Genomic DNA, 13,170 nt, shown 5'->3' on the forward strand with positions numbered 1-13,170 from the left:
GTCGGCGCCTCGGCCCTCCAGCCCCAGCGAGGGCTGCCGCCCCATCCTGGGGTCCCCGAGCGCCCCATCCTGGGGTCCCCGAGCGCCCCATCCTGGGGTCCCCGAGCGCGGCTTTTTCTCAGCAGCACCAACTCCGTCCCCTTTCCTGGGCGGGCAGATTGGCCAGTGGGCTGGCCGGAGCCCAGTTAGTTGCGTGTTTTGGGAGATGCACACATGCAGGTGAATATCCATTTATTGCTCCATTCCAACCACAGCCCAGGAAACGGCCGCACTCGTCACCCATCTCCCCAGCGGCTGTGCCCTGACGTCTTCTCCAGGTCTCAGCTCTCGCCATTTCCGGGCCTGCAAGTCCTGAGGGTCAGTCCCTGATGTGGGATAGTGACACAGCCACCCCTGCCAGGCAGCTAGCAGCAAAGCGCGAGCAGCAAGGATGAGGCCAGTCATGGAGAAACACACTTCCAGAGCCCAAAAGCACCAGCCGCAACAGAGGCGCCCTAAGAGCCTGCCCGAGTCGGACATCCGGGCCTGAACACCTGGACCAGGCCCTGGCTACACTGTGGGAACTTGTGTGGACAGGAAGAGGGGTGCAGGGCGCAGCTGGCTGCGGAGGGGAGGAAGCATCCTGCACCCCTTCCCCCAGGGCTTCCTCCTGGACATGCCGGTCACCCAGCATTCTCCATGAGGGCTGAGGGCAGCACCGTGTAGTGCGGATGGGCAGCTTTGCCCAAGGCTCTTGGGGAAGGACTCGCTCTTGAGTCTGTCCAGGAAGCCTTGGAGATCAGCACATGCCAGGTCAAACCCTGTGATCCTGGGCACATGGCCTACCACCATAGCCCAGTTGCTAGGAATAGTCAGTGCGTGTAACGGGACTAGACCTGAGCAGCTGGTAGCAAAACATGTCACTGTCACTGCTGTCACAGTTCATCATCCTTGCTGACCTACCCTTGCTTTAGAAGACAGGGCCGCAGACACTGCATTCTCTGTCCTGACACATGATGCCACAGGCTCCCCCAGCCTGGGTGGCCTTGCCCGGGCCAAGGTTTCAGATGCACAAAAAGGATACAGCATGTCTTGGGGTGGCTGGGCAGAGGAAGTGCAGGGGGAAAGGCCCTCCAAAGAGGCCTTCAGAGTCTGGGCTGTGCTGTCATCGGCAAGGAGACCCATGCTTTGGACCTAAAAGGGGATGCAGGAAGGAAGACAGGCCCACCCCTCAAACCCCCACTCCTTCCTGACCTGCCATCAGCTGCTGTGATTGGAGCCCCACCCTCCAGGCAGGGTGTGGGGACCTGGCCTTGCGTGCTTCCCCAGCAGCATCCCCTCCCCACCCACCTGCTGGAGGAAGCCGTGTAGCGCCTGGAGCGTGGCATTCGGAAGGGTAGAGGGGTCAGCCAAAGCCGCGCCTCGCAGAACCTGCGCCACCTCTTCAGGAGAGAGGACAGTGCTGCTCCGGAAACGCACAAACTGCCCGGGAGAGAAGCCCTACCGTGAGCAGCAGCTCCTTCTGCAGACCCATCTCCTGGGCCCCTGCGCGCCCAGCCCCAGCTGCGGACGCAGCTCTGAAGCCCTGCGGACCCAGCCTTCCAGGAGAGGCGCTTGGGGTTGGCAGGGTGGGGTTGTCATGGGCGCGTGGGGTGCGTGAGGCAGCCTGCGAGACAGAGTTGGCCTGCTATGACCCCCCAGCCTGCACCTCCACCATGTGCTCTCACAGCTGCTGTTCTCACGTCACGTCACCACCTGGGTACCTCTCCTCCACCTGCCAGCCCTGCAAGTCTCAGCTAAAATGGCGTCCACCCTGCCCACCCCGCTTCCCTTCAGGGAAGAAACATGGGTGTTAACCGAGTGCACACACGTTCTCCCTCCCAGTCAGTTACCAGCTCACCAATCACTCGCGGGCTCTGGGCTTTGTTGTCTTCTCAGCGGGCACCCTGTGTGCCAGACACTGAGCCTGTCTCCTACTCTGCCACTAGTGACATATTTTAGCCAGTTTGCTTGTCTGCCTCCTTCACTGAGCTTAGCTCACTGGCCTCTTTGGAACCCAGCGCACGGTCTGGTCAATGTTTCCCGACTGGCAGGGTTTTCCAGGGTGAGGTTTGGGCAAGTAGCAGCATTCCTGAGCAGGTCTCGTGTGGGGGACAGCCTACTCAGCCCCTCCATTTTTTGGTGAAGACTCAGGGTTACCTAAAGGAAGGTGTCCCTGTGCTACTCAGGACCACCCAGCTCATGACGTCCTCCAGACCACAAGGCCATCTTTCACCTACCAGAGTCATGAGCCTCAAGACCTCAGGTCTGAGGAAGGAGTTCTCGCCGGCGTCCAGGAGGGTAAACAGCAAAAACCGATTCCAGGGCTGGGAGGCCACATGGCACGCTATGGGAAACCAGCCACTGTGGGTGTCAGTGCTGCTTCCCAGAGGCCTCGAGCACTGCAGAGAGGACCTTAGCTGCTGGCCCCAAAACCGGCCGCTCGGCTGCAAGCGAGGTGCTGGGCAAGTTGACCCTGGCAGGCTTCTTTCTCCCCTGGGCTTCTGCCCACCCCTGCTGCTTAGCCCCGTGAGACCACACATCCACCGGCGGGGTGGGGAGGGGCAGGCTGGACATGCCCCTCGACCTCAGCCGATGGCCTCACCGCACACGCGCGTGAGCATGTTCTCGCGGTGGTGGTAACATTCGGCAACGTGGTTGTGAATACAGAGCAGGTGGGGTAGAGTGGGAAGGTGGCCGGGGCTGAAAACTACCAGCGAATGGGGAGGTTTCTACCAATGTCTGGGCTCCGCGCATGCAGGTAGTCAAGCAAGGCTTCCAGACAGCCGACGCAGGCGTGGGGCAGCAGAGGGTCCTTCTGCAGGAAAAAACACACACGGGACTCGTGGCAGGTCTTGCTGCCGCTGAGCCCTGGGCCAACTCAGAACTGACATTTGATTTTCAGAGTAATTTCACATTGGATTTCAGAATCTCAGACTTGGGATCGTGTCCCTGTAGGTAAACAGAACTGATGGCAGGTTTCCTCTCACCCACACCCAACAATTGCTCACACTGGCCATTTAGCAGTTGGAGGCTGCTTTGTCGCAGCAAAGGAGATCGGCCCTGGCTCCAGAAGCGATTCACAGATGACGGACTGTGAGAGCCTATAGTTTACCTCAGGCAGCAGAATGTTTCCTCAAATACCACAGAGCTCTAATGATCTCACCGTGTCATTCGGGAAGCGCGTTAGTCACCACGTGCTGCCACGACATACTGCCAGTACCTCGTCTCAGGCACAGCGCCGGGGTGTGAGCTAGAACTGGGACTCAGGCCGCTGGCGGGGCGGCGGGGCGGGGCGGCCCTCTGGAGTGGAGAAGGTGGGATGGCTGCTTATCCACGAAACAGACCTCCCATAGGCAGGCAGGACTGCGCGACGCCTGTGGCCTTTGCTCCCAAATGCTACCCTGGGATGACCTAACACGGCTTGGGAAGGGCTTCTCAGAGGGGCCCAAGCTAGTCACTGCAGCAGATTTAAAAGCAGTTTCTCTGGCTCCTGGCAGAACTGACAAGGGTGGAGTGTAAGGACTGACGTGTGGCTGCTGCGACAACGGGGAGGCTGTTGGGCAGACCGTGGGCAGCCTCGCAGCCCTGAGGAGGGCCCCGAGGAACAAGTGGGTTTCAGCCTTGGGAGACCCTACATGTCATCCCATGTTTGGCATAGTCGTGGGTGACACAGGTGTCTGCAGTATCTTGTTACCCAGCAACAGAAAACTGGCAACACTCTGGGTGTGTACCCACGAGAAATGCAAACAGATCCACACAGATTTGTGTACCGCGGGCCCTTGGATATTGTGACACTGGTGAGAGAGAAATCCTGGGCGCTGTTGAACAAAACAAGGCCCTGGTTTCATTGTGTTGGGAGGGTGGTTTGTTTTTGATTAAAGTCACAGTGGTGAGGACTTCGTGTACTTCCTCTTCGTGCTCAAAGACCCCTTGTGTTTGTGCATGAGGAAAAGTGAATCTGTCAGAGGAAGTGACTGGCTAGACCAGCTCGCAGCTGGGCGTGGCTCACATGCCGTGTGGATCCGGCCGGCACCCTCCACAGCCTGCACTGCACCCCCCAAGGCTGCTAATGACTGTACAGACTGCTCACCACCTGGCCCGGGCTGCGGACTTGTGCCACTCTGGCCCAGAGGTGCTGGGCGTGTGACAGCCAGTGACCTAGTTTTCATCTTTCATCCTTTCATACCATTTTAAAAGATAACAGCTTCACTGGGATTTTACTAACCATAAAAATCATCCTTTTAAAAGTTAATTTGGGGCCCTCGCCGGTGGCTGGTGGCGCAAATGGTAAAGTGCAGCACTATGAAGCCAGCGGCAAGCTGCAGCCACCTCAGCACAAGTTCCATCCCCGCCCTGGAGGAGACCCACAGGGCGCGGCAGACCTCTCCTGACCCGCCCGCTGCTCCCCTCAGCAGTGTGCTTTGTCCATCTGCCTGTTCTGCTCCCCGCTCTGGATGAACTGCACAGGTTGAGATGACACCGGGAACTGCAGGTCCCACCATCACCCAAGGGAGAACTACTGGCCGAGGGCGGAGGTAAGCAGCCCGTTCCAGTAACGGACGCACAGGCTTGGGGGCGCTCGGCTGCTGGCCTGACTCGGCCTCCCCCGGCTGCCAGTGTGCTGCTGGGGTCTAGGTCAGGGCTACTGGTGGGACGCATTCCCCACGCACCTCCCTCTTTCTCCGGGATTGTTTCTTTATTTCCCTTGTTTGTTTTCTTTTGTAAATAAACCCTTTATTAACCTTCGCGTGTGCGCCTGCAGCTGCCTCTTGTAAGTCCCTTGAGGTGCGGGTGAGGGCCTGCAGGCAGCCCGTTGTGGGGGTGCCCTGAACACCCTCACGTTCCTCTGCCCTTCGCCCCCACACTCCCGCCATTCGGAGAGCTGGGTGTTTTGGGGTGCCTATCCCGTGACTCCCTTGATGACTAAAATCCTGTGTGAAGACAATTAAGATTCAGAGTTTGGCTTTCTGGGCCTGAGTGAAAGCCCCGGTTTGGTTACACCACTAAGAACTTTTACACAAGTTTTATGCACCCATTTGAGTGGAAGATGCTTTCAGTTTTCTTGAGCAGTTACCAAAAAGCAGAAATCTATGGAGTATTCTGAAGCACCTCCAGGCTGTTCCACGTAGCTGCACACGGACCTTCCTCTACTCCACACATCATTTGGTCTTTGGTGTTATCTGTGCTTTGCTTTAGCCATCCCAGGGGGTAGCGTGGGCCTTCAGCCACTCGGTCACTGCAGCAGCCTCTTGCTCAACAGCTCCCTGGCCTCCCGGCCCTCTCTGCCTACCCATCTCCCCTCCCTTGGCTGCCTCGGCGAACTTTCAAAACAGCCCCTCCTTGTGGGATGGAGTCCGTCCCTGACTGCCCCAGCGCTGAGCCTCCACCTAAGGCCATTCTGGCGCCTGCCTTGACTTTCCATGTCATCTCCTGGGACCACACCTCACACTTTCGCCACCCGACTTCCCTGTCACATGATTTTGTTCGCACTGGCTTTCCTGCTTGGAATGCCTTTACCTCTACCTCAACCAAGACACCCTGTAGGCTAGAGTTCAAATGTCACCACCCCCCTAAGGGAAGTTGTTGCCTGAAAGAAATTTACGTTTCTTTGTAAGGCACACAGACCACTGGCCACCTGATAAAGTAGGGCGAGTACTGTCCTCACCACGGGGCTGAATGAGCCATTGGGGGGGCCGAGTGGGGAGGGGCTTCCCAGTCTGGGGTCACTGTGGAGCGCTGAATGGGAGGATGACAGGATGAATAAGGAACTACTATAAAAGGGCAAACTGGATGATTTTCTCCGGGTTCTCCAGTCGCCCTTCCCCACCCCGCTATCCTGTTAGTGTCATCAGCACCTCCGCCCGGCCCATCCTGGGGGGCGTCCTGCCAAGGACGGGCATCCACCTCGTTCCTGGGTTGTCTGAGGGCTCCAGTTACCCGGGACCCTGCTCGACAGCAAAGTGGGGTAGAGAATGAATGCCTACAGATGATTACTGGGGATTGGAAGTGCTTTGGGCTGTTAGACATGTGGTAATGTTTTTATGACCAGAAAGACGTGTAGCCAGGTGCTAGCCAGTGGCGGCACCGAGCTCCTCACACGTCTCCGGCGTAAAGCTGCACTTCCCGGTGACGTTGGCTGAGCCCTTCTGTGCTTCCTCTGGCTCTCCTCCCAGGGGTCTCCGTGGCTGCACCCCACGGCCCCGCCCCACGCACACCTCTGAGTAGGTGTTAGCTCCTCAAAGGCAGGAGTATCCCCCCACGCCCCACCACACTTCACACAGGTGAAGGCTGGACACGGACATCCGAGAGCGGACCAAGCGGCAACGCACACCCACGAGGCCGGAGGGGCGTCTTCTGTTGCAGGCTCAGGCGCGTTCCGCCTCCTGTCACAGGGTCCTTGCAGGACCCAGCCTTCTCGATACTCAGTCTGCATGGGCTGTGGCGAGCTGGCCACAGGCTTCAGCTTTCAGGAGATACTGCTGCCCACGCCAGGCCCCGGCCAGTGAGAGGCACGTGGCCACGGTCAGCTACTGGGACTCACTTGGGCACTGGGAAGGGAAAGTTCCTGCTGGCAGGATGCAAGCCAGGCCCTTCTGCTGGCCTCCTGCTGCCCACGAGAATAAAGCTGTCAGAAGGAAAGGCAGAGCCTCGGGGTGGGGACAGCACATGACCGGCCTTTCTTGGGGGTCTAGCACGATCCCTGGGCTTTCCGGTTAAAAGCCAAGTTGAATTTCCTTTCTATCCCTGCAACCTTGTAAATCCCAAGCCACCCCAGGAATTGCTGAAAACACCAGACTCCCGACAGCTGCCCCCTCCCGTTGCTGCCGTAAGGAAAATGACCTCAGTCCGGCTTTCTGCCCTCCCGCCTCCAGCCTCTACGCTGCCACCTGCGGCCTTGTTTTCCTCCCAAAGTTCGCTACCCACACATGACATTGTGTGATTGCAAAGGCTCCTGGGAACACGAGCATGGGGCGCGCGGGCCTAGGATTCAGACACCTGGGCCGAGCGGTCGGCGAGCACGAGGGTGCATGGACCCAAACACTCGAACGCCCGCCGAGGACAGGCGAGACCGAGGGAGAGACGCCAGAGGGAACGTGCGGAGCACGGAGACCACAGGGCTAGGAACTCGGCGGCCGCCGCCCTGCCAGCTGGTCTGCCTGTGTCTGGTCCCCTGCCGCAGCCTTAAAGGCCTGTCGCATGTGCGGAGGGCCCCAAGACCTCTGTTTGCCCGAATCGGCCCTGGGCCTGCCTGGCTGGGTGCTTGCCTCACTGTCCGAGAGAAGCTCGGCCTTACCTGCACCAGGAGGTTCTGCAGTCCAATGACCAGCGACAGCACTTGAGATGTTCCCAGTGGAGCTAGGACAGAGTCCTCACAGGCTGGCAGGGGTTGGATCTCTGAGGGCACCAGAGTCACCAAGGCAGAGGAGAAGCTTTGCTGCAGGGCCGTCCGCAGGAAGCGTGAGATGGCAGCTGAAAGTGACAAGCTCCTCATACCCAGTTCCAACCTCTTCCCTGCCCCCACCCCGCTGTCACAGGGAATACAACAGGGAAAATGGGGTGACCACAGGCTGGTATGGGTGGGGTGTCCCAGCCTAGAGTCTAGGGTGAAAACTTCCCAGGCTGGAGGTCCTGGGCCCACCTGAGAGCAGGGCAGCCTTTCTCTGTGGAAAGCTGAGGGCCTTCAACACCTGGCCCAGGTCTACGGACAGCACCTGGTGAACCTGGCAGGGCAGGGGGAAAGGGCTGGCCTCGCTCTGGGAGCCTGGACAGAACATTACCTGCGCCAGCGTCTCTCCTGCCCACCCCCACCGCGTCCGGGACGGAGCCGAGCACACGCCATCCCGGCGCCTCACCAGTCCTTGATCTGAGCACGAGGAGGAAACCAGCCAGTCCCTGGAACACCCTCCTCCCCCAGGCCGCCCCGACCCTCGAGGGCCGCCTCTGGCCTCCACCGCCGCGCACCATCCACCGACTCAGACCTGCAGTCAGACAACGCAGTCAAAGCCCCAGCTCTACCCTGCCAGTGTGGGCCTGGGGGGACGGCAGGGCGCCTCCTGTTTCCCCATTTCCTTTTTACTTTCCTACTTTTGGTATTTTCTGTATTGCTGGTTACTTTTATTGCTCCCTCTCAGCCTGACTCACTTTCTCCATCTCTGAAATGGGCCCGGCGCCACCTGCTTTCACTCTCCAGGGCTGTGGTGAGAGCGGTCGGGGGTCAAAGCAGGGTCCCCCCGGAGAGGTGAGCAGCTGCAGTCAGAGCTCCGAGTCCTCACCCAGAACACAGCGCCCAGGGGTTCTCGGCCTGGACCTAGCAGCCTAGCGCGGAACAGCTCCCCCAAAATGCCCGCAGGGCTCAGCAGCTCTGGGCAAAGATGCAGATGCCCCCTACACAGGGTGCGAGCAGAGACGGGCGGCAGGGCGCTCGGTGGGGGCGAGCTGCGCTATCTGCTCCGTTCCGTAAGTCTAAACTGTCCCGAAGTCAAGGCTGTTGAAAGTCAACCAAAAAGCAAAGAGAAGGTGTGGCAGCGTCAGATGCACGCTGACCTGGGGAAGGGCCCCACCTGCCGGGGGGGGGGGCAGCTGAGGTGGCAGAAAGGAAGGCTGCAGGGGCCGGGGAGTGAACAGAAAGGCCGGAAGGCATGAGGGCAGAGCCCGGCCCAGCCACCGTGGCCGGAGGATGCGGACAGACCTGTCTGGTGAAAACAACCAGAGCAAGGGCACTGGGGAGGGCCCGAGGCAGGTGGCCGGGAGGGGCTGGACAGGTGGGAGTGAGGGCGAGGGGCGGCTCCCCCCAGCTGAGGGACAGGCTCTGGTCCCAACCAAGCCCGCGGCCCACACCTGCACATCCGCTAGGGCACAGACCTATCTAGCTGCTGCCACCCTCGAGGCCAAACTAACACTGGCACACTGCTGGGCACCAGGAAGGCTGGGGCGTGGCCCACAGGGAGCAGCCGGGCTCAGAGAGGAGACAGAGAGTGGGAAGCGGCCCACGGAGCGTGCGTGCGGGCACCGGGCGCACGGTTCGGGGTGGGGTGGCCTGAGATGCTCTCCCGAGCCCTGGCCGCTTCTCCAGCAGTGACGCTGACACCCAGGCTCGTGGGTGGCCACAGGCTGGCATGCGCCCTCTTGTCCAGTCTGAGCCATCCTGTTCGACCCTACTTTCCAGCCGCCCGCTGCTCACCACTCTCCCAGCGCCACGCTTACCCTTCGCTCCCGCGGCTTGGTGCCCGGCCACTGTTCTCCCCCCGAATGCCCCTCCCTGCTACAGCCCTTCGTATCTTTAAACTGTGCTTAAAGACCGCAAGGGGGTCGCGAGGGGAGGGACGCGCTCTCATTCTGTACTTCCCTGTGCCTGGACCGCGGCCTGGTGTGCAGATCCACGCAAGCTAGATGTGGCCCAACCAGACGACCACCGGCAGCACCGGCAGGCTCCGCTGTTTCGTAAGAGGAGCTGGAGCTCGGCGCGTGAAATACCTCACCAGGACACTTGGCCAACCACCTCGCCCAGGAGAGCAGCTGAGCCACGCTGCGCCCGGAGCTCCGGCTCTTAGCACGCCGCGGGCCGCCACCCTGCCGCAAAGCCACCCACCGGGCCGGAGACCCACCTGCAGGCTGCCGAGGCGCTGGTGGGCAGCCAGGGAGGCGGCGAGCAGCCAGGCAGAGCCGAGGAGCTCGGGGCCCGGGGAGCCAGCCTCAGCCCTGGCCCAGGTGCGCGCCAGCATCTTGTCCAGAAGCGAGATCAGGGCCGAGCTGCTCAGGAGCACCGCGGCAGCTGCAGGGTGAGGAGCGTGAGAGGCCCGAGCCAGAGCGAGTCCGGCGAGGCAGCGCTCCGCGGGCTCCCGAACCAAAGGTCCTCGGAGCACGAGGGGCCTGTGTCCACTGCGTCCAGCCACGCTCCCACTCCGTTTTTGTAAGATGGGAAAACCGAGCCAACAGACACAGCCCGGCACCTCCCCGAGCTCCGCACCTCTCCTCTGACTGCCTGGCGCCGGCTGGTGGAGGCTGCAGTACAGGAAGTTGAAGGAGGGCTGCAGGACGTCCTGGTCGGCGGGGCCGCACTTCCCGCACAGCTCGCTCACTGTGAGAGGAGGCCTGCACTGCGCGCCCGCTCACACGCTCACACCGGCCAGTCTCCAGGGCAGGCTCGGGACAGACGCCGAGCACCCTGACCCGACCGCGGTGGAAGGGGCACGTGCAGAGCCGCGGCAGTTCTGGAGGCACCTCGCTGGAGGCAGGGCCTGGGGTGGGCCGCAGGGGTCGTGGAGGCCACCCCGCGGGGGAGGGCCAGCCCCTGGACTCCCAGGGATCTCCGGCCACCCTGCAGTTCCCCTTCCCGCACCTCCACCGCTGACTCCTTAGCCCCTATGCAGAGGAGACCAAATTCAGAGGGGCCCCGACGTAGGCAGAGCACAGCCCTCTCCTGGGAACCCCCACGGCGCCCCTCAAAGCTCCCCGTCGCCACTATGCACTTCTTGGGCAGTTGCCAGACAGACCTGGCTGTGGTCAACCAGACAAGTAGGTCTCCTCCCCTTCGCCCCAAAACTACAGCCCTCTCGCCACAACGCTCCCAAACAAAAGCACCCCACGTACCACGCACCTTACACCCGCGTGCTGCAGCCCACTGCTGCTCCCTGTCAGCCTCGGCACGCTGCTTTCATCACACAGGCCTCCCTCCCGGCCTAAGGTCACCCCGAGCTGACGGGCCAGCACTGGCCACCAGGCCGGCCTGGGACCTCTCGGGATCCCGTCGCCAACCCTCTCGTGGGGGGCTGCCACGTCTGCCCCCACCTTTCCCAGGCCGCGGTCTGAGGGGCCGAGGTGGGGCTCCTACGTCTTCCTTAGCGCCAAGGTGGCGGAGCTGGTGACTACGCTGAAAACAAACTCAGGCCCGTCGGCCCTACCCAGGCCGGGTGGGTTGGAGGGTCGGTTTATGTACCGATGATCTAAACTCCCAGACACTCCCCAAGCATGGGCAGAAAGATCTCAAGGTCCCGTAGCAAGAAGCCCAGGAAGACTGACCCCAGAGCCTCTCCTGAGGGACAAAGGAAGGGGGGGAGCAGCACCGGCACACCCAGGCGCTGACCGCACCTTGGTGGAGGAGCTGCGTGGCCAAGCTGTCCAGCTCCTGCCCCGGCTGGTTCCGCAGCTGCATCAGGGACAGGAGGCTCAGCAGCAGCGACAGGTTCCCGGAGGCTGCGAGGGGCGACAGGCCGTGGGCCACTGCTCAGCCCGCCAGGGCCAGCAGCACCCTCCCGCCCCCACAGGGCGCGTCCTGGGGCTGCCCCTTCTTCCTGCTGCCCGCCTCCCTCGCGGACAGGCGGGCCCGCCGAGTGCCAGCTTGGCTGGGCCGCAGGAAGTCATCACTTCACTCACTCCCTCAAAAGCCCTGGGCATGAGGGAGTCTTGCTACTCTGTGTGAGGACAGGTGAAGCCGGACAGGTGAAGTCCACCCCGTGGTGGACACCTGGCTGCTGTCCACTAGGTGTCGCCACAAAAGCTCAAGGTCCTCGAGCACTATTCTCAGGTGAGCGCGGCTGGCCCTCGCCACAAAGGAAGGACTGAGCCCCTCCAGGCAGCCGGATGCAGCCCGCTGAACCCCCATCCACAGTCCAGTGGGACAAGCGCTGCCCAGCTCTCCCGCCTTCCCCGTAACTGCCTGGAGGTTAATTTAAAAACTTAACTTTCTGAAACTTGGAAAAGACAAACCGATCCTAACCTCCTCAGTGTCTCCCTGCTGTGCCCACTACAGGGGATCCGTGCCAAGTCTGCAGACCCAGCTGGCTCTCCCAGGGCGCTGGCACCCAGTGGCTCCCCCCACCCCTGCTGGCTGCAGCCCCTCCCTCCCCCCTCCCCCAGATTCTGTTTTTTCTCCCCGTCAGGGCTGCCATCCTTGAGGCAAGCAGCTCTGAGCGCGGGCACTGCAGGGCGTGTGGGGGCTCACACACTCATCAAACGCACCCATGCTGCACACACACCACACACAGCCACATGGGCTAAGCGCCTGCTCTCGGTGAGAGGCAGGAGGTAAAGCTGAATCTGAAGCCACACTGGCCCGACTTCGTTTGCACAGAAAGCTCTTATTCCCACCACAGAGCAAATCTCAGGACAACACTGCCCGTTCCAGAGGACCTCCAGGTGAAACGCGGCACGCGGACGGACCTCCCGCCGGGGAGGCGTCACGCTCCACCAGCAGGCGCTGCAGGATCAGCAGGAAGTGGCCACGGATGAGCCCATCCACTTGGGCGCCTTCATTCCTCCTCAGAAAGGCCCTCAGGACGAGCAGCACCTTGCGGGCGATGGCCACCGGGCTGGAGTAGACGAGGTCCTGAGCGGGAGACGGAAGCCAGAGCTCAGGGGCCACGGGCAGGCGCAGGGGACAGGGCGGAGGGGCAGGGCGCGGGCCCAGGACGGCGGCGGCATCACAGGACCTGGCCGAGGACGAGCTCCCTCGGCACCCATCATGCGCGTCCTGTCCAGCAGGGCCCCCTGAGCGGGAGGAAGTGGCGACTCGGAGACCGTGTCACGCTCGAGGCCCGGAAGCCGTTTGGGGACAGCCAGGACCGGAACGGCTCCGACTCCAGGCCCAGCTTTCTGCTTTCCAGGATGCCCCTGGCGTGCGATGAAGGTCAGGGTCAAGAAGAGGTTACTTCTAAATGGGGCTTGAGTGTGCCTGAAGAAGGGGGGGGGCAACAGAGGACAGGTCAGGCCAGTTCAGGGCACAGGAAGGGAAGAGGGCCAGGTGGGCCCTTCTTCACCCCGGCCTCTGGCCATCTCCCCCGAGTCCTACAGGCTGTGGAAAGTGGGAGGAGCCATCGCTTCTCATTGGCTTTCAGAGTGGCCTGCGCACGCCAAGAGCAGAGGCTGCCCAGAGGCAACCCCACGGCGGCTCCTCACACCGGTGCTGGACGGGCGTGTGCTGGGCCAGTCAGGGCAGTGCCACAGGCCGTCGGCCAGTCACACTCCTCTCCCGCACGCAACACAGACGTGCTACGGGGCACCGGACAGACCCAGACGCGCTGGTCACCGGGAGGCACAGGGACGGCTGCATGTGGCTCGTCATGAGCCCCCACAGTTGCCAGGGAAACGGCTGTGACATCAATAGCAGCCCCTCGATTAGGGGCTGATAACGCCAGGCTCACGCAGCAGCCG

At 61.8% G+C, this 13,170-nt stretch overlaps 1 protein-coding gene across 1 annotated transcript in view; it reads right to left on the reverse strand.

Moving 5' to 3' along the window:
- Positions 1–225: 225 nt before the first annotated feature.
- The window catches only part of MEI1 (meiosis inhibitor 1), a 44,443-nt gene continuing 31,498 nt past the window's right edge, over positions 226–13,170 (reverse strand). Inside the window, exons 21-31 of the mRNA XM_004676428.2 lie at positions 12,181–12,346; positions 11,110–11,214; positions 9,989–10,099; positions 9,627–9,793; positions 7,661–7,742; positions 7,316–7,491; positions 2,755–2,836; positions 2,259–2,365; positions 1,330–1,461; positions 1,064–1,173; positions 226–404 (exon numbers count right to left, since the gene is read on the reverse strand). Coding sequence (XP_004676485.2) covers positions 359–404; positions 1,064–1,173; positions 1,330–1,461; positions 2,259–2,365; positions 2,755–2,836; positions 7,316–7,491; positions 7,661–7,742; positions 9,627–9,793; positions 9,989–10,099; positions 11,110–11,214; positions 12,181–12,346 — 1,284 coding nt within the window. The 3' untranslated portion in view covers positions 226–358. The remainder of the gene's footprint in view (positions 405–1,063; positions 1,174–1,329; positions 1,462–2,258; positions 2,366–2,754; positions 2,837–7,315; positions 7,492–7,660; positions 7,743–9,626; positions 9,794–9,988; positions 10,100–11,109; positions 11,215–12,180; positions 12,347–13,170) is intronic.

Source organism: Condylura cristata, unplaced genomic scaffold, assembly GCF_000260355.1.
Source record: "Condylura cristata isolate star-nosed mole 26May11 unplaced genomic scaffold, ConCri1.0 scaffold00004, whole genome shotgun sequence".
In the NCBI taxonomy this organism is placed as follows: Eukaryota; Metazoa; Chordata; class Mammalia; order Eulipotyphla; family Talpidae; genus Condylura; species Condylura cristata.